Below are 23,021 nucleotides of genomic sequence, written 5' to 3'. Positions count from 1 at the left end.
CTCGATAAAAACTATTCGCCATTTCCCGCTTCAGCGAGGTAGCGTTAAGAACAGAGGACTGGGCCTCTGAGGAAACATCCTCATCCAGCCCCCTTCTCTGTTCCTTCCTTTGGGAAAAAAAAAAAAAAAAGTATATATATATATATATATATATATATATATATATATATATATATATATATATATATATACTTTTTTTTTATACATATTCACCATTTCCCGCATTAGCGAGGTAGCGTTATGTATGTGTGTGTGTGTATATGAGTCCAAGGGGAAATGAGACATGATAAGTTCCTAAGTGCACTTTCGTATATTATACCCTAGAGCCCTTACTTGCTCTGTGCAAACTAAATTTTAAACTGTGCACTACACTGTAAATGATATTTTACAGTCAGAATATGCTCTTTACTGTCACCAGTTATCAAAGTCCTCCATCACCCCAGGATTACATACTTGAAAAGTAAGTACTCCCTCAAAGGGATGGCCATGGTGAAAGAATCTCCAAAACTGGTGAGCTCCATTGCTGCTTCTGAGCCTTTTTTTACATCACCCTGAACAGGCCAGTGGCAGAAGGCTACTCTAGCAATGTTTTCAGAGGTTCCTACCTAATGTTCTCAGGGTAAGAGGACAGTGGTAAATATTTGTTGTAATGTTTATTCTGATGGAACCTTAGCTCATGATTTATGAATTCTTAGTGGCTTGCTTTTTAGGGAGGGGTGAACTTTTTGTAATATTAGTGTATTTCCTTTTACTAGCATTACTGGACTCCAATACCCTGTGGTTATTCTGTGAGTGATGATCACCTTTGATAAGGCTGTATTATTGGAGTACAATCTCATCAGATAACTTCTCACTCCAAAGTAGTTTTTCCTTTTTCTGCTGCTGATGGTAGTGCAGCCATGAAGGTGCATGATCTCCTGAAAAAGGGGTTCTGGGGTGATAATGATTATACTAATAATGATGATGATATGAATAATGATAATGATATTGTAAATGATGATTTCCTTTTCTTGGCAGTAACAATTTAGTGAGCTTTTCTTTTGTAAATATTCATAAGGTACAATTTAATTTGATATAGGCTTTGTTCATTTGTTAGAATAAGTGCCTTATTCCTTGAAATTACTCTTGTTTTGAATTCATAGTGTCTATATGAATGAACTAGGATAATTTTGGCATTATTGTGTGATCCTGAAGAGATGAAAAAACAAAAAAATATTTAAAAATGAATTGTGAATTAAAGTGAAACATAATTCATGTTGTAGATATGAAAGTAAAGGGAAGCAGTGGGCAAAAAATCGACCAAACCTTCCAGTAGGCCTCGCACCAGATGATGTGGATGCTGTAAAAGCACGCCAGCAAGCAACTGATGTGGGTATCCCTGGTTTGGCTCTACCAAGTAAGCAAGGTAAGCACTTTTTTATCGGTCTTTTGTGTTTGATCTTGCCTGGTTGTCTTCATTTAATTTTTCAGTTTACTTTTTACAAAATAAGACAATGGTTTTAATTTTCACTTCATTTTTGATAACTAACTGCTTACCAAGGTAGCATCTGGAACAATTGAATGATGATCTCAATTCCACACATCTATCCTTTAGCTGTCTTGTATGATGTTTTGAAACCAGTGGTTCCCATCCACAGCTAGGCCCCACTGGCTCTTTCATGGTTTTCCTTGACAAAGTCGAGCGCATAGGTTCGAATTCTGGTTGCGGCAGTTGGTCCACAGTCAACCCAGCTGTTCATCCACCCCTAGGGGTTGGTCGATAAAATGGGTACCCGGCTCAGGCTAGGGTATGTATGTATATGTGTGTGTATATATATATATATATATATATATATATATATATATATATATATATATATATATATATAAGAATACTTCCCACGTATTCCCTGCGTGTCGTAGAAGGCGACTAAAAGGGGAGGGAGCAGGGGGCTGGAAATCCTCCCCTCTCATTTTTTTTTCTTTTTTCCAAAAGAAGGAACAGAGGGGGCCAGGTGAGGGTATTCCAAAAAAGGCCCAGTCCTCTGTTCTTAATGCTACCTCGCTAACGCGGGAAATGGCGAATAGTTTAAAAGAAAGAAAAGAAAAAGAATATATAAGATTTTTTTTTCTTTTTTTTTTTTTTTTTGCTTTGTCGCTGTCTCCTGCGTTTGCGAGGTAGCGCAAGGAAACAGATGAAAGAAATGGCCAAACCCACCCCCATACACATGTATATACACACACGTCCACATACGCAAATATACATACCTATACATCTCAATGTACACATATATATACACACACAGACACATACATATATACCCATGCACACAATTCACACTGTCTGCCTTTATTCATTCCCATCACCACCTCGCCACACATGGAATACCGTCCCCCTCCCCCCTCATGTGTGCGGGGTAGCGCTAGGAAAAGACAACAAAGGCCTCATTCGTTCACACTCAGTCTCTAGCTGTCATGCAATAACGCCTGAAACCACAGCTCCCTTTCCACATCCAGGCCCCACACAGCTTTCCATGGTTTACCCCAGACGCTTCACATGCCCTGATTCAATCCACTGACAGCACGTCTACCCCGGTATACCACATCGATCCAATTCACTCTATTCCTTGCCCGCCTTTCACCCTCCTGCATGTTCAGGCCCCGATCACTCAAAATCTTTTTCACTCCATCTTTCCACCTCCAATTTGGTCTCCCACTTCTCCTCGTTCCCTCTACCTCCGACACATATATCCTCTTGGTCAATCTTTCCTCACTCATTCTCTCCATGTGCCCAAACCATTTCAAAACACCCTCTTCTGCTCTCTCAACCACGCTCTTTTTATTTCCACACATCTCTCTTACCCTTACATTACTTACTCGATCAAACCACCTCACACCACACATTATCCTCAAACATCTCATTTCCAGCACATCCACCCTCCTGCGCACTACTCTATCCAAAGCCCATGCCTCACAACCATACAACATTGTTGGAACCACTATTCCTTCAAACATACCCATTTTTGCTTTCCAAGATAATGTTCTCTACTTCCAAACATTCTTCAATGCTCCCAGAATTTTCGCCCCCTCCCCCACCCTGTGATTCACTTCCGCATTATTATATATTTTTTTTTTTTCTTTGTCGCTGTCTCCCGCGTTTGCAAGGTAGCGCAAGGAAACAGACGAAAGAAATGGCCCAACCCACCCCCATACACATGTATATACATACATCCACACACGCAAATATACATACCTACACAGCTTTCCATGGTTTACCCCAGACGCTTCACTTGCCTTGATTCAATCCACTGACAGCACGTCAACCCCGGTATACCACATCGCTTCAATTCACTCTATTCCTTGCCCTCCTTTCACCCTCCTGCATGTTCAGGCCCCGATCACACAAAATCTTTTTCACTCCATCTTTCCACCTCCAATTTGGTCTCCCTCTTCTCCTCGTTCCTTCCACCTCCGACACATATATTCTCTTGGTCAATCTTTCCTCACTCATTCTCTCCATGTGCCCGAACCATTTCAAAACACCCTCTTCTGCTCTCTCAACCACGCTCTTTTTATTTCCACACATCTCTCTTACCCTTACGTTACTTACTCGATCAAACCACCTCACACCACACATTGTCCTCAAACATCTCATTTCCAGCACATCCATCCTCCTGCGCACAACTCTATCCATAGCCCACGCCTCGCAGCCATACAGCATTGTTGGAACCACCATTCCTTCAAACATACCCATTTTTGCTTTCCGAGATAATGTTCTCGACTTCCACACATTCTTCAAGGCTCCCAGAATTTTCGCCCCCTCCCCCACCCTATGATCCACTTCCGCTTCCATGGTTCCATCCGCTGCCAGATCCACTCCCAGATATCTAAAACACTTCACTTCCTCCAGTTTTTCTCCATTCAAACTCACCTCCCAATTGACTTGACCCTCAACCCTACTGTACCTAATAACCTTGCTCTTATTCACATTTACTCTTAACTTTCTTCTTTCACACACTTTACCAAACTCAGTCACCAGCTTCTGCAGTTTCCCACATGAATCAGCCACCAGCGCTGTATCATCAGCGAACAACAACTGACTCACTTCCCAAGCTCTCTCATCCCCAACAGACTTCATACTTGCCCCTCTTTCCAAAACTCTTGCATTCACCTCCCTAACAACCCCATCCATAAACAAATTAAACAACCATGGAGACATCACACACCCCTGCCGCAAACCTACATTCACTGAGAACCAATCACTTTCCTCTCTTCCCACACGTACACATGCCTTACATCCTCGATAAAAACTTTTCACTGCTTCTAACAACTTGCCTCCCACACCGTATATTCTTAATACCTTCCACAGAGCATCTCTATCAACTCTATCATATGCCTTCTCCAGATCCATAAATGCTACATACAAATCCATTTGCTTTTCTAAGTATTTCTCACATACATTCTTCAAAGCAAACACCTGATCCACACATCCTCTACCACTTCTGAAACCACACTGCTCTTCCCCAATCTGATGCTCTGTACATGCCTTCAACCTCTCAATCAATATCCTCCCATATAATTTACCAGGAATACTCAACAAACTTATACCTCTGTAATTTGAGCACTCACTCTTATCCCCTTTGCCTTTGTACAATGGCACTATGCACGCATTCCGCCAATCCTCAGGCACCTCACCATGAGTCATACATACATTAAATAACCTTACGAACCAGTCAACAATACAGTCACCCCCTTTTTTAATAAATTCCACTGCAATACCATCCAAACCTGCTGCCTTGCCGGCTTTCATCTTCCGCAAAGCTTTTACTACCTCTTCTCTGTTTACCAAATCATTTCCCCTAACCCTCTCACTTTGCACACCACCTCGACCAAAACACCCTATATCTGCCACTGTATCATCAAAGTCATTCAACAAACCTTCAAAATACTCACTCCATCTCCTTCTCACATCACCACTACTTGTTATCACCTCCCCATTTGCGCCCTTCACTGAAGTTCCCATTTGCTCCCTTGTCTTACGCACTTTATTTACCTCCTTCCAGAACATCTTTTTATTCTCCCTAAAATTTAATGATACTCTCTCACCCCAACTCTCATTTGCCCTTTTTTTCACCTCTTGCACCTTTCTCTTGACCTCCTGTCTCTTTCTTTTATACATCTCCCACTAAATTTCATTTTTTCCCTGCAAAAATCGTCCAAATGCCTCTCTCTTCTCTTTCACTAATACTCTTACTTCTTCATCCCACCACTCACTACCCTTTCTAATCAACCCACCTCCCACTCTTCTCATGCCACAAGCATCTTTTGCGCAATCCATCACTGATTCCCTAAATACATCCCATTCCTCCCCCACTCCCCTTACTTCCATTGTTCTCACCTTTTTCCATTCTGTACTCAGTCTCTCCTGGTACTTCCTCACACAAGTCTCCTTCCCAAGCTCACTTACTCTCACCACCCTCTTCACCCCAACATTCACTCTTCTTTTCTGAAAACCCATACAAATCTTCACCTTAGCCTCCACAAGATAATGATCAGACATCCCTCCAGTTGCACCTCTCAGCACATTAACATCCAAAAGTCTCTCTTTCGCGCGCCTGTCAATTAACACGTAATCCAATAACGCTCTCTGGCCATCTCTCCTACTTACATAAGTATACTTATGTATATCTCGCTTTTTAAACCAGGTATTCCCAATCATCAGTCCTTTTTCCGCACATAAATCTACAAGCTCTTCACCATTTCCATTTACAACACTGAACACCCCATGTATACCAATTATTCCCTCAACTGCCACATTACTCACCTTTGCATTCAAATCACCCATCACTATAACCCGGTCTCGTGCATCAAAACCACTAACACACTCATTCAGCTGCTCCCAAAACACTTGCCTCTCATGATCTTTCTTCTCATGCCCAGGTGCATATGCACCAATAATCACCCATCTCTCTCCATCAACTTTCAGTTTTACCCATATTAATCGAGAATTTTCTTTCTTACATTCTATCACATACTTCCACAACTCCTGTTTCAGGAGTATTGCTACTCCTTCCCTTGCTCTTGTCTTCTCACTAACCCCTGACTTTACTCCCAAGACATTCCCAAACCACTCTTCCCCTTTACCCTTGAGCTTCGTTTCACTCAGAGCCAAAACATCCAGGTTCCTTTCCTCAAACATACTACCTATCTCTCCTTTTTTCACATCTTGGTTACATCCACACACATTTAGGCACCCCAGTCTGAGCCTTCGAGGAGGATGAGCACTCCTCGCGTGACTCCTTCTTCTGTTTCCCATTTTAGAAAGTTAAAAAATACAAGGAGGGGAGGATTTTTCTTTCATACTATTCGCCATTTCCCGCGTTAGTGAGGTAGCGTTAAGAACAGAGGACTGGGCCTCTGAGGGAATATCCTCACCTGGCCCCCTTCTCTGTTCCTTTTTTGGGAAATTAAAACGAGAGGGAAGGATTTCTAGCCTGCACCCCCTGCTCCCTCCCCTTTTAGTCGCCTTCTACAACACGCAGGGAATACGTGGAAAGTATTCTGTATATATATATAGAGTTGTGCACAGGAGGGTGGATGTGCTGGAAATGAGATGTTTGAGGACAATATGTGGTGTGAGGTGGTTTGATAGAGTAAGTAATGATAGGGTAAGAGAGGTGTGTGGTAATAAAAAGGATGTGGTTGAGAGAGCAGAAGGTGTTTTGAAATGGTTTGGTCACATGGAGAGAATGAGTGAGGAAAGATTGACCAAGAGGATATATGTGTCAGAGGTGGAGGGAACGAGAAGTGGGAGACCAAATTGGAGGTGGAAAGATGGAGTGAAAAAGATTTTGAGTGATCGGGGCCTGAACATGCAGGAGGGTGAAAGGCGTGCAAGGAATAGAGTGAATTGGAACGATGTGGTATACTGGGGTCGACATGCTGTTAATGGATTGAACCAGGGCATGTGAAGCGTCTGGGGTAAACCATGGAAAGTTCTGTGGGGCCTGGATGTGGAAAGGGAGCTGTGGTTTCGGTGCATTATTACATGACAGCTAGACACTGAGTGTGAACGAATGGGGCCTTTGTTGTCTTCTCCTAGCGCTACCTCACTCACATGAGGAGGGAGGGGGTTGTTATTCCATGTGTGGCGAGGTGGCGATGGTAATGAATAAAGGCAGACTATGAATTATGTACATGTGTGTATATGTATATGTCTGTGTGTGTATATATATATGTATACGTTGAGATGTATAGGTATGTATATTTGCGTGTGTGGACGTGTATGTATATACATGTGTATGTGGGTGGGTTGGGCCAGTCTTTCGTCTGTTTCCTTATGCTACCTCGCTAACGCGGGAGACAGCGACAAAGCAAAATAATAAATAAAAAAATATATATATCCAGAACCTTCACCTCACCTTGAAGAGGCATATGCTTAATCACCTCTGGAAAGAGAACAGCTAACATAAAAAAGAATGTTTCATTGTCTCATAAGAATGTTTCATTGTCACATATGGTATTAAAGCCATTCAGTGGTTTTAAGGAATGGAAGCCTAGCCAAAGTCATCTCTAAACTTTAAGAAGTTCACACCTCTTCACATTGTGTCAGAGACTTAACTGCAGTGGTTGAGACATTTAATAGGTGAATGATCACCTTAGTATAGTTACCTTATAATGCATGTATTTTTTCTTGGAATGAAATGTAGAAAAAGACTTTCTGACTAAAATATCATGGCTTTGTAAAAGTCATACAAAAGTTATTGTTTTCAAGTTTTCACTGACTTGAAGGAGATGTGGAAGTGGGTGAAAGATTGCAAGTAAGAAGTTGGTTTAAGATTGTTGTGGGTTAGAATAAAACTAGATTTTGTAAGGTGAGTAATAGTGCTTATTCATTTGGAAACGAGAGAAGTGAAGATGAAAGTAGTGTATTTTGGGAAAAAACAGGATGAACACCCTCTCAACATTTGTCTTAACATCATGAGTTACTGTATATATTTGTACAACTTGAAAATTTATTGCATCTGGTCTTTAATTGTTTAACTGTACATGTCTTGACTTATGATTAATGTTATCTTTTCAGGTGGTATGTCTAAGTCACAGAAAAAGAAAGCAGCAGCAGCCAAAAAGAAGGCAGCTGCTGTTGATTCTGAAATAACGAGAGAATTAGAAAAAACACATATCTCATCAGCAGGTAACCAACCATATTTTCAATGCATTTTATTAATTTTTTTGTTATATACATCTCCACTGTAGGGTGGGTTCATGTACAGTGTCTTCCATTTACCAGGATCTTAATGTATTTCCCTCCTTTATGGTTTGTCCTACAAATATGAGAGATATTCTCCAGAACCATTAAGATTAGGCCTTTCTAAACCTCTCTTTTTGGTGGGGAACATGGGTTTTTCCAACCTTTCACCATGGTTACAGCTAGATAGCAACCTCTCGCTCTTTTCCTGCCCACCCATGATCTTTTAGAGACTGCCACAGAGATAATGTCATCGACACATGGGCTCCTTGTCACTCATTGGTCAGTTATTCTCTAGCTTTGACCCTGTTTGGGATGAACTTCTTCAATCTTTCTTTGGAGAAGACCAGTTACTTTTCCACTTCAACCCAAGCTGGAGCACTCTGAGGCATAAACAATGTACATCAAATATTTTTTCTTACAGTTTAGCTCCTCATTGTCCTATGAGAACTTTATTCCTTTTAACCACAGGCTCTGGAATTAGAGTTAATGATTTGCATGCTCTGGCGACTCAAGACTTTTATTTTTTGTGTTAGGTTATGATAAAACAAACACCTTAGTTTACTGAGTAGAATGGAACTAGTAGTTTTAGAAACAGCCCTTTTGTGTCCAACTCTTGTAAAACATTATAAAGAGAGTTTCATGCCCTCTGCCCAGTTGAATATCTTATGGACTTTTTTAGACTTACCTAGATATTATTGAGGGATACATTTTATGGCTCCCTCTTACTTTGAAACTCCTTTTTGCAAGGAACTTCTGGATGTGATTAAGAAGTTTTTCATTGGCTAACCTTGCATTTTACACTAGAGCACATGGTGTGAGGAAGATCAACAAAAAATGGTCCTTTGTTACTCATCTACCAGCTTTGTTAGACAGTATCTTAGTATCTACCCTGTTTGACTCAGGAGATTCCCCCATTAGGAGAGATTGATTGTAGGGTGCCTCTGGTTTACCATTGAAGATACTTATCCTGCATTTAGGTTTAGATTTATATGAAAGTTTTCTCTGAATCCTCTCCCTTCTTGTGCATATGCTCTCATGCTTGCTGGTAAAACCACAGAGGAGAGAAATGCAGGCTTTGAAAAAACACTTTTTTCTTTTAGCCTTTGCCCCATGAGCATTTTTACTTGGTCTCTTTTCCCTTCTTTGTCTTTCCCTCTCATGCTTTCAGTAACCTCTCAGTACCAAGTGTGACTACTTTTGGGATGATCACCATGACCTGTGAATAACTGTGCTGTCATTGGCATCTTCCTTGTAGTTGGCTGTCTTTGTTTGGCTAAGAGTGGGTCTAAAGAGAGCTATTGGCTGCGATCCAGTAAGAAGGATACTGATAGATTGGGAGTCAGTGGTGCCCCAAAAAAAGACAAAGACTTACAAGATCTTAACCCTGATAGTTTTTGAGAATATCTTTCAAGCTTGTGGGACTCCACCTTGTCTAAGAAATACTTTTCTAGATTTTTGAACTTATGTTTTTGTAGACTTCTCTTGGGAGAAATTGGTATTTGTTGCTGTTAAGCATTTAAGGACTGAATGTATGTTTTTTTACTTTATAAAGTTTTCCCAGTTATGGTTTATGGAAAACAGTCACCAAAAAATGATAAGGTAAGATGTCATGATTTTTATATGATACTGATTAAGTGCCCAGTAACTGCAGTCCTTTCACTTTTTACTGTTCTATGTACCTTCTTGACCAACCTATCATCTGCTATATGTCTTATGTGGCCATATCATCCATGGGATTTTCATTCCTGTTCCTCCCAAATAATTTCATCACACCAAGTGTCCTTTTCACATCCTCATTGTTTATTTTAACTATGTTCTTAATATTCAGTTTTACTGCACAAGTTATCCATCTTTGCTGCCCTTTTCAGCCTCATGAATTTGGGTTTTGATCCCATACATCAGTGTCAGGATGAGTGTTTTCTCATGCAAGCTTCTTGCACATTCACTGCTTTAATTTTTGCAGATAATCAGCTTTTTAAATGTATCCCAAAGTTTCTTCTATCAATGAGTCTACTTTCATCTTAAAGTTAAGAGTAAATGTGAATAAGAGCAAGGTTATTAGGTACAGTAGGGTTAAGGGTCAAGTCAATTGGGAGGTAAGCTTAAATGGAGAAAAACAGGAGGAAGTGAAGTGTTTTAGATATCTGGGAGTGGATTTGGCAGCAGATGGAACCATGGAAGCGGAAGTGAATCATAGGGTGGGAGAGGGGGCAAAAATTCTGGGAGCGTTGAAGAATGTGTGGAAGTCGAGAACATTATCTCCGAAAGCAAAAATGGGTATGTTTGAAGGAGTAGTGGTTCCAACAATATTATATGGTTCCGAGGCATGCACTATGGATAGAGTTTTGCGGAGGAGGGTGGATGTGCTGGAAATGAGATGTTTGAGGACAATATGTGGTGTGAGGTGGTTTGATCGATTAAGTAATAATAGGGTAAGAGAGGTGTGTGGTAATAAAAAGAGTGTGGTTGAGAGAGCAGAAGAGGGTGTTTTGAAATGGTTTGGTCACATGGAGAGAATGAGTGAGGAAAGATTGACCAAGAGGATACATGTGTCAGAGGTGGAGGGAACGAGGAGAAGTGGGAGACCAAATTGGAGGTGGAAAGATGGAGTGAAAAAGATTTTGAGTGATTGGGGCCTGAACATGCAGGAGGGTGAAAGGCGTGTAAGGAATAGAGTGAATTGGAACAATGTGGTATACCAGGGTTGACGTGCTGTCAATGGATTGAACCAGGACATGTGAAGCGTCTGGGGTAAACCAAGGAAAGTTCTGCGGGGCCTGGATGTGGAAAGAGAGCTGTGGTTTCGGTGCATTATTACACGACAGCTAGACACTGAGTGTGAACGAATGGGGCCTTTGTTTTCTTTTCCTAGCATTATCTCACACACACGAGGGGGAGGGGGTTGTTATTTCATGTGTGGCGAGGTGGTGATGGGAATGAATAAAGGCAGAAAGTATGAATTATGTACATGTGTATATATGTATATGTCTGTGTGTGTATATATATGTATACGTTGAGATGTATAGGTATGGATATTTGCGTGTGTGGACGTGTATGTATATACATGTGTATGTTGGTGGGTTGGGCCATTCTTTCGTCTTGTTTCCTTGCGCTACCTTGCTAACATGGGAGACAGCGACAAAGCAAAATAGAATAAATAATAAAATGTTAATATACATTTGGAGTATTTCCTGTCCTCCTTTAAAAGTGTGAAACAGGTATGTTATGTTTATATATCACTGTGATTATAGGTGCTCACAAAAGTATTAAGTTTCATAATTAATGTATGTATATACCTGTGTATGTGGGTGGGTTGGGCCATTCTTTCGTCTGTTTCCTTGTGCTACTTCGCTAATGCGGGAGAGAGCGACAAAGCAAAATAAATAAATAAATATAATTAATGTTCTGCTTCTTACAGTGAGTATAGGTAAGTATATGCTTAATCTTTTAACTCTGCTTGATATCCTTTCAGAAGCAGGTAAGTGATATTCAGTTTTGGAAAGGATGAATTGGTCCTTCTACTTTTTAATTTTAAGGAAATTCTTTGGAAATATTGTTGCTGTTCTAATTTTGTTAACAAAATGTATAAAGAACATTATGTATGAATATGATGTTTATGTTACTTTTAACTCAGGAGGAAAGCAGCCAGTTGCATCTGATCCTACAAAACGGTTACGGAATCTTAAGAAGAAGTTACGTGATATTGAAAAGCTCGAGAGACAGATTTCCAGTGGTGAATTGAAGAATCCTGAACCTGAACAGCTAGAAAAGGTGAAAAGAAAAGAAGAAGTATTACAGCAAATTGAAGATCTAGAAGAGGAAATTGGTGAAACTCAATAGAGAAACTGGTTCAAGTTGCAAAACCAAGACAGGAAATACATTAAACTTAAAAATATTGCAGAAATTAGTAGAGCACATAGTAGTGTGATTTATTGAAAGTTTTTATTACCTATTAAAAAATATTCCTACCAAAATGGAAAAGTACCAAATAATAAAAAGAAAAAAAAGATTTTTTAACCCCAAAACCCTTCAGCTGTATCTTTTTGACCTGTCATATTATGGAACTCTTTTTTACCTTACTGAAAATTTAGATACACCAAGGAAAATATTTACGTGCAGTTGTTTTACATTTTCTCATTAATTATAGTTCATAAATTTGTTGTATTTTTTGTTTATCATTTGTCATGTGAACTTGCACCAGCATAGAAAAGTAATTATTGCACGTAAATAATGGAAATAACTTAGATTCTACTGTAGGTTCATGACTAATGCTCAAATGATTAAGTTGCCTTTTTAGAACCCCTGATTTTCTCTTCAGGTAAGTGCCAGGTAAAGGAAAAACTAGGAGACTTATAGCATGATAGAATGAAGCTTTAAGAAATATGAGGGGAAGAAGAGATTATGAAATGGTAAGCCAAAAAAATGATGATAATATAAAGTTCTGAGTAGCGGAGTAAGAAAGTTAATTGTACTTAAATAAAAGTAAAGCAAGTGAGAATCTTAGGAGGAATAAGATAAAGAATCTGAAGAAGAAAAAACAGTTTTTGAATGGATGTAGAAGAGAGCTGCACCAAACAAGTCAAGCTGAATGTTATTGACAGATCAAGTTTGTAAGAGGTAGAGAAAGTACTTAAAAGACATGATGTGGCAGATAATTTGCAATACTTGAAAGACCTAATTGAAGATATGGTAAAAGAGATATACCTATCAGTACAGTGGGATTAGAAGTAGGTATAAATGTCAGGGACATTATGGAGAAAGTGAGATAAAGAATGGTGCTTTCAAGAATGAACTTGGTGTGGTATGGTTAAAAGTGGAGGTGAACTGATGTTTAGTGAATCTGGAGAGTGCGTATGGATGAGTGGTTTTATGCCTATAGACTGACAAAGGCAATTATTTTTCCACAATATGGGTAGAGGAAGTAAAAGTGACCCAGATTTACAGAGGGATCAGTTTTCTTGATAGAGCTGGTAGATTGTTAAGATGAATGATTGTGTTTACATAATAACTGAACACCAAGTAGGTGAAGAACAAGGTGAGGATTAGGAAGGGAAGGTGTTTAGATCAGATTTTTGTATTCAGATTGATAGTGAGAAGTTTTAGGGTAAGAGTATGCAGCATTTATGGATTTAGGAAAGGCAAAATTTATAGTTATGTAGAAAGTCCATAGGAAATACTTACTTTAGATGATGTATATAAGCTTCTGAATGCTGTTGATCTTTTATATTGGGATCACTATATATGTAAAATTAGTGGTACAAGTGAATAGCTTGAAAGAAATGAAGGAGTTTGTCAAGGTTGTGTGATTGCACATGTACAATGTTTTTGTGGTTGGGACAGTGTTTGAGATCAGAGAAATAAGTGTTAACGGTGTACCACAGAATCGTGGTGATACAGAATGGATATAACTTGTATGAAGATGATGTTATGCTGTTAGCTTAATTGAATAAAGGGTTGGATTAAAAAAATCAGCTTTGATGATGTGTGTGAAGGATGCTGAAAGTGAGTGTGAACAATAGGGTTTGTAAATTCTTTTAAAAAAAATGGGATATCATCATGTTATGATGTTAAATGTACTTAAATAAAAGTAAAGCAAGTGAGAATCTTAGGATGAATAAGATAAAGAATCTGAAGAAGAAAAAACAGTTTTTGAATGGATGTAGAAGAGAGCTGCACCAAACAAGTCAAGCTGAATATTATTGACATCAAATTTGTAAGAGGTAGAGAAAGTACTTAAAAGACATGATGTGGCAGATAATTTGAAATACTTGAAAGACCTAATTGAAGATATGGTAAAAGAGATATACCTATCAGTACAGTGGGATTAGAAGTAGGTATAAATGTCAGGGACATTATGGAGAAAGTGAGATAAAGAATGGTGCTTTCAAGAATGAACTTTGTGTGGTATGGTTAAAAGTGGAGGCGAACTGATGTTTAGTGAATCTGGAGAGTGCGTATGGATGAGTGGTTTTATGCCTATAGACTGACAAAGGCAATTATTTTTCTGCAATATGGGTAGAGGAAGTAAAAGTGACCCAGATTTACAGAGGGATCAGTTTTCTTGATAGAGCTGGTAGATTGTTAAGATGAATGATTGTGTTTACATAATAACTGAACACCAAGTAGGTGAAGAACAAGGTGAGGATTAGGAAGGGAAGGTGTTTAAATCAGATTTTTGTATTCAGATTGATAGTGAGAAGTTTTAGGGTAAGAGTATGCAGCATTTATGGATTTAGGAATGGCAAAATTTATAGTTATTTAGAAAGTCCATAGGAAATACTTACTTTAGATGATGTATATAAGCTTCTGAATGCTGTTGATCTTTTATATTGGGATCACTATATATGTAAAATTAGTGGTACAAGTGAATAGCTTGAAAGAAATGAAGGAGTTTGTCAAGGTTGTGTGATTGCACATGTACAATGTTTTTGTGGTTGGGACAGTGTTTGAGATCAGAGAAATAAGTGTTAATGGTGTACCACAGAATCGTGGTGATACAGAATGGATATAACTTGTATGAAGTTGATGTTATGCTGTTAGCTTAATTGAATAAAGGGTTGGATTAGAAAAATCAGCTTTGATGATGTGTGTGAAGGATGCTGAAAGTGAGTGTGAACAATAGGGTTTGTAAATTCTTTCAAAAAAAATGGGATATCGTCATGTTATGAGCTTGAATGATGGATCCAGTTGCACTTTTAGTGGATGGAAAAATTTTGTGTGGAGAGTATGCAAGAAAGTGGCATCAAGGAGTATTTGTACGTCCTCTGATGTATGGGTATGAAATGCAGGCTTAAATGGGTCAGGATTGGTAAATTTAAGAACAACGGAGATGGATAACTTGTATATTTGGAATTAGGAGACTAGGTAGTGTAAAGAATGTTTAAAGGATATGTAGTTATAAGAAATCATTAGAAAAGCAAATGAATGAAAGTTTGTAGAATGATATGTAGAACATAAGACTGACAATGAGTTGGCTAAGAACAGTTATAGTGATACAGTTTAGGGGACAAGGAGGAGAGGTAGACCATGGATGAAATGAATACCTGGAATGGAGTGAGAAGAATGATTAGGGCTAGGGACAGTTTAGATGAGGATGTCAGGGGAATGACACCATATGGCTATGGAGGCAATGAATAATTTTGTTTAGGACAGTGATGTGATTGGAAACATTTGGTCTAATTTTACATATCTATGGATCTATGTAATGTGCAAAGTATTTTCGAAAAAGGATGTGTGGAAATTCATGTTTAATTTTGACACACTCTACACAGGTTGAAAATATTTATAAGTAATGTAAGAGGCTGAAATACCTGATCCACCCCCAGGAAGTTAGAGTGACATTAATAGATTGGTAGATTGATCAATAGGCCTATTTTTTTTTTTTTTTTTCCACCTCCAGAGCCTACCTCATAGATACTGAGAGAACTTGTAAGGAAATATGGTTACCTTAGCATGTTAATGACACCTTTGAGCATAATTCTCCAAAATATACTTTCGTTTATCCCAAAGGATTGTTGGACATTTTACATTTCAAGCTTGGGTCCTCTACCCTGAATAGGAGTTGTCCTACCCACTCATCCACTTGCTGGCTTTGTGTATACCACAGCTGCTAACTTCATGTTTTTATTGTAGAAGGGTAGTTTTGGACTTCTACATGTATTTCTTTTTCTTATTCTCTTATATTGTTTCTTTTCCTTGCGCTACCTCGGAAACGCGGGAGACAGCGGCAAAAAAAAAAAAAAAAAAATATATATATATATATATATATATATATTAAAGTTCCATCTCATCTGTCTTTAAAGTATAGAATTAGAATGAATAGTACCTCCTCTTCATTGGCACCTTATAGGCTTACTGTATGTAAGAGGGGATAAGACACAAATATCTGGCTTGATTCCTGTTGATTAATTATGAAACATATGAGAGAGTGAGTTTTGCAGGTTCTCTTTCAGCTACCACACTGCCAGATCCATTCTAAAAACAAATACATTATTCAAATAGTCAGATAACCAATTATTTACAATAAAAAATATCTAACGTAGACCAAAAATCACTAAGGAAGCTAACAAAATGGGCAGAAGTACCAGTGAATTCCTAAACACTGAAAAATATAACTAAGGTTATTACTTACAGTACTCTTACATACTAAAACAAACTGAGAAGGACATAAAGTCCTTCTCAGTTTGTTTTAGTATGTAAGAGTACTGTAAGTAATAACCTTAGTTATATTTTTCAGTGTTTAGGAATTCACTGGTACTTCTGCCCATTTTGTTAGCTTCCTTAGTGATTTTTGGTCTACGTTAGATATTTTTTATTGTAAATAATTGGTTATCTGACTATTTGAATAATGTATTTGTTTTTAGAATGGATCTGGCAGTGTGGTAGCTGAAAGAGAACCTGCAAAACTCACTCTCTCATATGTTTCATAATTAATCAACAGGAATCAAGCCAGATATTTGTGTCTTATCCCCTCTTACATACAGTAAGCCTATAAGGTGCCAATGAAGAGGAGGTACTATTCATTCTAATTCTATACTTTAAAGACAGATGAGATGGAACTTTAATATATATATATATATATATATATATTTTTTTTTTTTTTTTTTTGCCGCTGTCTCCCGCGTTTCCGAGGTAGCGCAAGGAAACAGACAAAAGAAATGGCCCAACCCACCCCCATACACATGTATATACATACGTCTACACACGCAAATATACATACCTACACAGCTTTCCATGGTTTACCCCAGACGCTTCACATGCCCTAATTCAATCCACTGACAGCACGTCAACCCCGGTATACCACATCGATCCAATTCACTCTATTCCTTGCCCTCCTTTCACCCTTCTCCATGTTCAGGCCCCGATCACACAAAATCTTTTTCACTCCATCTTTCCACCTCCAATTTGGTCTCCCACTTCTCCTCGTTCCCTCCACCTCTGACACATATCTCCTCTTGGTCAATCTTTCCTCACTCATTCTCTCCATGTGCCCAAACCATTTCAAAACACCCTCTTCTGCTCTCTCAACCACGCTCTTTTTATTTCCACACATCTCTCTTACCCTTACGTTACTTACTCGATCAAACCACCTCACAACACACATTGTCCTCAAACATCTCATTTCCAGCACATCCATCCTCCTGCGCACAACTCTATCCATAGCCCACGCCTTGCAACCATACAACATTATTGGACCACTATTCCTTCAAACATACCCATTTTTGCTTTCCGAGATAATGTTCTCGACTTCCACACATTCTTCAAGGCTCCCAGGATTTTCGCCCCCTCCCCACCCTATGATCCATTTCTGCTTCCATGGTTCCATCCGATGCCAGATCCACTCCCAGATATCTAAAACTATTTACTTCCTCCAGTTTTTCCCCATTCAAACTTATCTCCCAATTGACTTGACCCTCAACCCGACTGTACATAATAACCTTGCTCTTATTCACATTTACTCTTAACTTTCTTCTTTCACACACTTTACCAAACTCAGTCACCAGCTTCTGCAGTTTCTCACATGAATCAGCCACCAGCGCTGTATCATCAGCGAACAACAACTGACTCACTTCCCAAGCTCTCTCATCCCCAACAGACTTCATACTTGCCCCTCTTTCCAAAACTCTAGCATTTACCTCCCTAACAACCCCATCTATAAACAAATTAAACAACCATGGAGACATCACACACCCCTGCCGCAAACCTACATTCACTGAGAACCAATCACTTTCCTCTCTTCCTATACGTACACATGCCTTACATCCTCGATAAAAACTTTTCACTGCTTCTAACAACTTGCCTCCCACACCATATATTCTTAATACCTTCCACAGAGCATCTCTATCAACTCTATCATATGCCTTCTCCAGATCCATAAATGCTACATACAAATCCATTTGCTTTTCTAAGTATTTCTCACATACATTCTTCAAAGCAAACACCTGATCCACACATCCTCTACCACTTCTGAAACCACACTGCTCTTCCCCAATCTCATGCTCTGTACATGCCTTCACCCTCTCAATCAATACCCTCCCATATAATTTACCAGCAATACTCAACAAACTTTTTTTTTTTTTTTTTTTTTTGTATGGTTGCGAGGCATGGGCTATGGATAGAGTTGTGCGCAGGAGGATGGATGTGCTGGAAATGAGATGTTTTAGGACAATGTGTGGTGTGAGGTGGTTTGATCGAGTAAGTAACGTAAGGGTAAGAGAGATGTGTGGAAATAAAAAGAGTGTGGTTGAGAGAGCAGAAGAGGGTGTTTTGAAATGGTTTGGGCACATGGCGAGAGTGAGTGAGGAAAGATTGACCGAGAGGATATATGTGTCGGAGGTGGAGGGAACGAGAAGAGGGAGACTAAATTGGAGGTGGAAAGATGGAGAGAAAAAGATTTTGTGTGATCAGGGCCTGAACATGCAGGAGGGTGAAAGGAGGGCAAGGAATAGAGTGAATTGGAGCGATGTGGTATATCGGAGTTGACGTGCTGTCAGTGGATTGAATCAAGGCATGTGAAGCGTCTGGGGTAAACCATGGAAAGCTGTGTAGGTATGTATATTTGCGTGTGTGGACGTATGTATATACATGTGTATGGGGGGGGTTGGGCCATTTCTTTTGTCTGTTTCCTTGCGCTACCTCGCAAATGCGGGAGACAGCGACAAAGTATAATAAATAAATAAAAATATATATATATATATATATTTTTTTTTTTTCCGCTGGGGGAAAGGGGAGAAAGAATACTTCCCACGTATTCCCTGCGTGTCGTAGAAGGCGACTAAAAGGGGAGGGAGCGGGGGGCTAGAAATCCTCCCCTCTCTTTTTTTTTTCCAAAAGAAGGAACAAAGAAGGGGGCCAGGTGAGGATATTCCCTCAAAGGCCCAGTCCTCTGTTCTAAACGCTACCTCGCTAACGCGGGAAATGGCGAATGATTTGCAAGAAAAAAGAAAATATATATATATATATATATATATATATATATATATATATATATATATATATATATATATATATATATATATTTATTTATTTATTTATTTTGCTTTGTCGCTGTCTCCCGCGTTTGTGAGGTAGCGCAAGGAAACAGATGAAAGAAATGGCCCAACCCACCCCCATACACATGTATTACATACACATCCACACACGCAAATATACATACCCATACATCTCAGTGTACACATATATATACACACACAGACACCTACATATATACACATGCACACAATTAACACTGTCTGCCTTTATTCATTCCTATCGCCACCTCGCCACACATGGAATAACATCCCCCTCCCCCCTCATGTGTGCGAGGTAGCGCTAGGAAAAGACAACAAAGGCTCCATTCGTTCACACTCATTCTCTAGCTGTCATGCAATAACGCCCGAAACCACAGCTCCCTTTCTGCATCCAGGCCCCACAGAACTTTCCATGGTTCACCCCAGACACTTCACATGCCCTGATTCAACCCATTGACAGCACGTCGACCCCGGTATACCACATCGATCCAATTCACTTTTTACCTTGCCTTCCTTTCAATCTCCTGCATGTTCAGGCCCCGATCACTCAAAATCTTTTTCACTCCATCTTTCCACCTCCAATTTGGTCTCCCACTTCTCCTTGTCCCCTCCACCTTCGACATATATCCTCTTGGTCAATCTTTCCTCACTCATTCTCTCCATGTGCTCAAACCATTTCAAAACACCCTCTTCTGCTCTCTCAACCATGCTCTTTATATTTCCACACATCTCTCTTACCCTTACATTACTTACTCGATCAAACCACCTCACACCACATATTGTCCTCAAACATTTCATTTCCAGCACATCCACCCTCCTGCGCACAACTCTGTCCATAGCCCATGCCTTGCAACCATATAACATTGGTGGAACCACTATTCCTTCAAACATAGCCATTTTTGCTTTTGGAGATAATGTTCTCGACTTCCACACATTCTTCAAGGCTCCCAGGATTTTCGCCCCCTCCCCCACCCTATGATTCACTTCCGCTTCCATGGTTCCATCCGTTGCCAGATCCACTCCCAGATATCTAAAACACTTTACTTTGTCCAGTTTTTCTCCATTCAAACTTACCTCCCAATTAACTTGACCCTCAACCCTACTGTACCTAATAACCTTGCCCTTATTCACATTTACTCTTAACTTTCTTCTTTCACACACACTTTACCAAACTCAGTCACCAGCTTCTGCAATTTCTCACTTGAATCAGCCACCAGCGCTGTATCATCAGCGAACAACAACTGACTCACTTCCCAAGCTCTCTCATCCCCAACAGACTTCATACTTGCCCCTCTTTCCAAAACTCTTGCATTCACCTCCCTAACAACCCCATCCATAAACAAATTAAACAACCATGGAGACATCACACACCCCTGCCGCAAACCTACATTCACTGAGAACCAATCACTTTCCTCTCTTCTTACATGTACACATGCCTTACATCCTCGATAAAAACTTTTCACTGCTTCTAACAACTTGCCTCCCACACCATATATTCTTAGTACCTTCCACAGAGCATCTCTATCAACTCTATCATATGCCTTCTCCAGATCCATAAATGCTACATACAAATCCATTTGCTTTCCTAAGTATTTCTCACATACATTCTTCAAACTGCAGAAACTGGTGACTGAGAAACTGCAGAAGCTGGTGACTGAGTTTGGTAAAGTGTGTGAAAGAAGAAAGTTAAGAGTAAATGTGAATAAGAGCAAGGTTATTAGGTACAGTAGGGTTGAGGGTCAAGTCAATTGGGAGGTGAGTTTGAATGGAGAAAAACTGGAGGAAGTGAAGTGTTTTAGATATCTGGAAGTGGATCTGGCAGCGGATGGAACCATGGAAGCGGAAGTGGATCATAGGGTGGGGGAGGGGGGCGAAAATTCTGGGAGCCTTGAAGAATGTGTGGAAGTCGAGAACATTATCTCGGAAAGCAAAAATGGGTATGTTTGAAGGAATAGTGGTTCCAACAATGTTGTATGGTTGCGAGGCGTGGGCTATGGATAGAGTGGTGCGCAGGAGGATGGATGTGCTGGAAATGAGATGTTTGAGGACAATGTGTGGTGTGAGGTGGTTTGATCGAGTAAGTAACGTAAGGGTAAGAGAGATGTGTGGAAATAAAAAGAGCGTGGTTGAGAGAGCAGAAGGGGGTGTTTTGAAATGGTTAGGGCACATGGAGAGAATGAGTGAGGAAAGATTGACCAAGAGGATATATGTGTCGGAGGTGGAGGGAACGAGGAGAAGAGGGAGAACAAATTGGAGGTGGAAAGATGGAGTGAAGAAGATTTTGTGTGATCAGGGCCTGAACATGCAGGAGGGTGAAAGGAGGGCAAGGAATAGAGTGAATTGGAGCGATGTGGTATACCGGGGTTGACGTGCTGTCAGTGGATTGAATCAGGGCATGTGAAGCGTCTGGGGTAAACCATGGAAAGCTGTGTAGGTATGTATATTTGCGTGTGTGGACGTATGTATATACATGTGTATGTGGGTGGTTTGGGCCATTTCTTTCGTCTGTTTCCTTGCGCTACCTCGCAAACGCGGGAGACAGTGACAAAGCAAGAAAAAAAAAAAAAAAAAACATTCTTCAAAGCAAACACCTGATCCAAACATCCTCTACCACTTCTGAAACCACACTGCTCTTCCCCAATCTGATGCTCTGTACATTCTTACACCTTCTCAATCAATACCCTCCCATATAATTTACCAGGAATACTCAACAAACTTATACCTCTGTAATTTGAGCACTCACTCTTATCCCCTTTGCCTTTGTACAATGGCACTATGCACGCATTCCGCCAATCCTCAGGCACCTCACCATGAATCATACATACATTAAAATAACCTCACCAACCTGGGGATAGGGGAGAAAGAATACTTCCCACGTATTCCCTGCATGTCGTAGAAGGCGACTACAAGGGAAGGGAGTGGGGGGCTGGAAATCCTCCCCTTTCATTTTTTTTTTTAATTTTCCAAAAGAAGGAACAGAGAAGGGGGCCAGGTGAGGATATTCCCTCAAAGGCCCAGTCCTCTGTTCCTAACGCTACCTCGCTAATGCGGGAAATGGTGAATAGTATGAAAAAAAAATATATATATGGGGAGGTGATAACAAGTAGCGGTGATGTGAGAAGGAGATGGAGTGAGTATTTTGAAGGTTTGTTGAATGTGTTTGATGATACAGTGGCAGATATAGGGTGTTTTGGTCGAGGTGGTGTGCAAAGTGAGAGGGTTAGGGAAAATGATTTGGTAAACAGAGAAAAGGTAGTAAAAGCTTTGCGGAAGATGAAAGCCGGCAAGGCAGCAGGTTTGGATGGTATTGCAGTGGAATTTATTAAAAAAGGGGGTGACTGTATTGTTGACTGGTTGGTAAGGTTATTTAATGTATGTATGACTCATGGTGAGGTGCCTGAGGATTGGCGGAATGCGTGCATAGTGCCATTGTACAAAGGCAAAGGGGGTAAGAGTGAGTGCTCAAATTACAGAGGTATAAGTTTGTTGAGTATTCCTGGTAAATTATATGGGAGGGTATTGATTGAGAGGGTGAAGGCATGTACAGAGCATCAGATTGGGGAAGAGCAGTGTGGTTTCAGAAGTGGTAGAGGATGTGTGGATCAGGTGTTTGCTTTGAAGAATGTATGTGAGAAATACTTAGAAAAGCAAATGGATTTGTATGTAGCATTTATGGATCTGGAGAAGGCATATGATAGAGTTGATAGAGATGCTCTGTGGAAGGTATTAAGAATATATGGTGTGGGAGGCAAGTTGTTAGAAGCAGTGAAAAGTTTTTATCG

The 23,021-nt window shown here is 39.9% G+C and overlaps 1 protein-coding gene across 1 annotated transcript in view; it reads left to right on the top strand.

Annotated features, from left to right (window-relative positions):
* Positions 1–12,255, top strand: part of LOC139757097 (partner of Y14 and mago-like) — a 35,244-nt gene extending 22,989 nt beyond the window's left edge. Inside the window, exons 6-8 of the mRNA XM_071677189.1 lie at positions 1,263–1,405; positions 8,063–8,173; positions 11,865–12,255. Of these exons, the coding sequence (XP_071533290.1) occupies positions 1,263–1,405; positions 8,063–8,173; positions 11,865–12,070 (460 nt within the window). The 3' untranslated portion in view covers positions 12,071–12,255. The remainder of the gene's footprint in view (positions 1–1,262; positions 1,406–8,062; positions 8,174–11,864) is intronic.
* Positions 12,256–23,021: the final 10,766 nt, after the last annotated feature.

The sequence above is a fragment of the Panulirus ornatus genome, chromosome 24 (assembly GCF_036320965.1).
Source record: "Panulirus ornatus isolate Po-2019 chromosome 24, ASM3632096v1, whole genome shotgun sequence".
NCBI lineage: Eukaryota > Metazoa > Arthropoda > Malacostraca > Decapoda > Palinuridae > Panulirus > Panulirus ornatus.
Note: the sequence above shows the minus strand (reverse complement) of the source record. Positions and strands in the feature narration are given on the sequence as shown.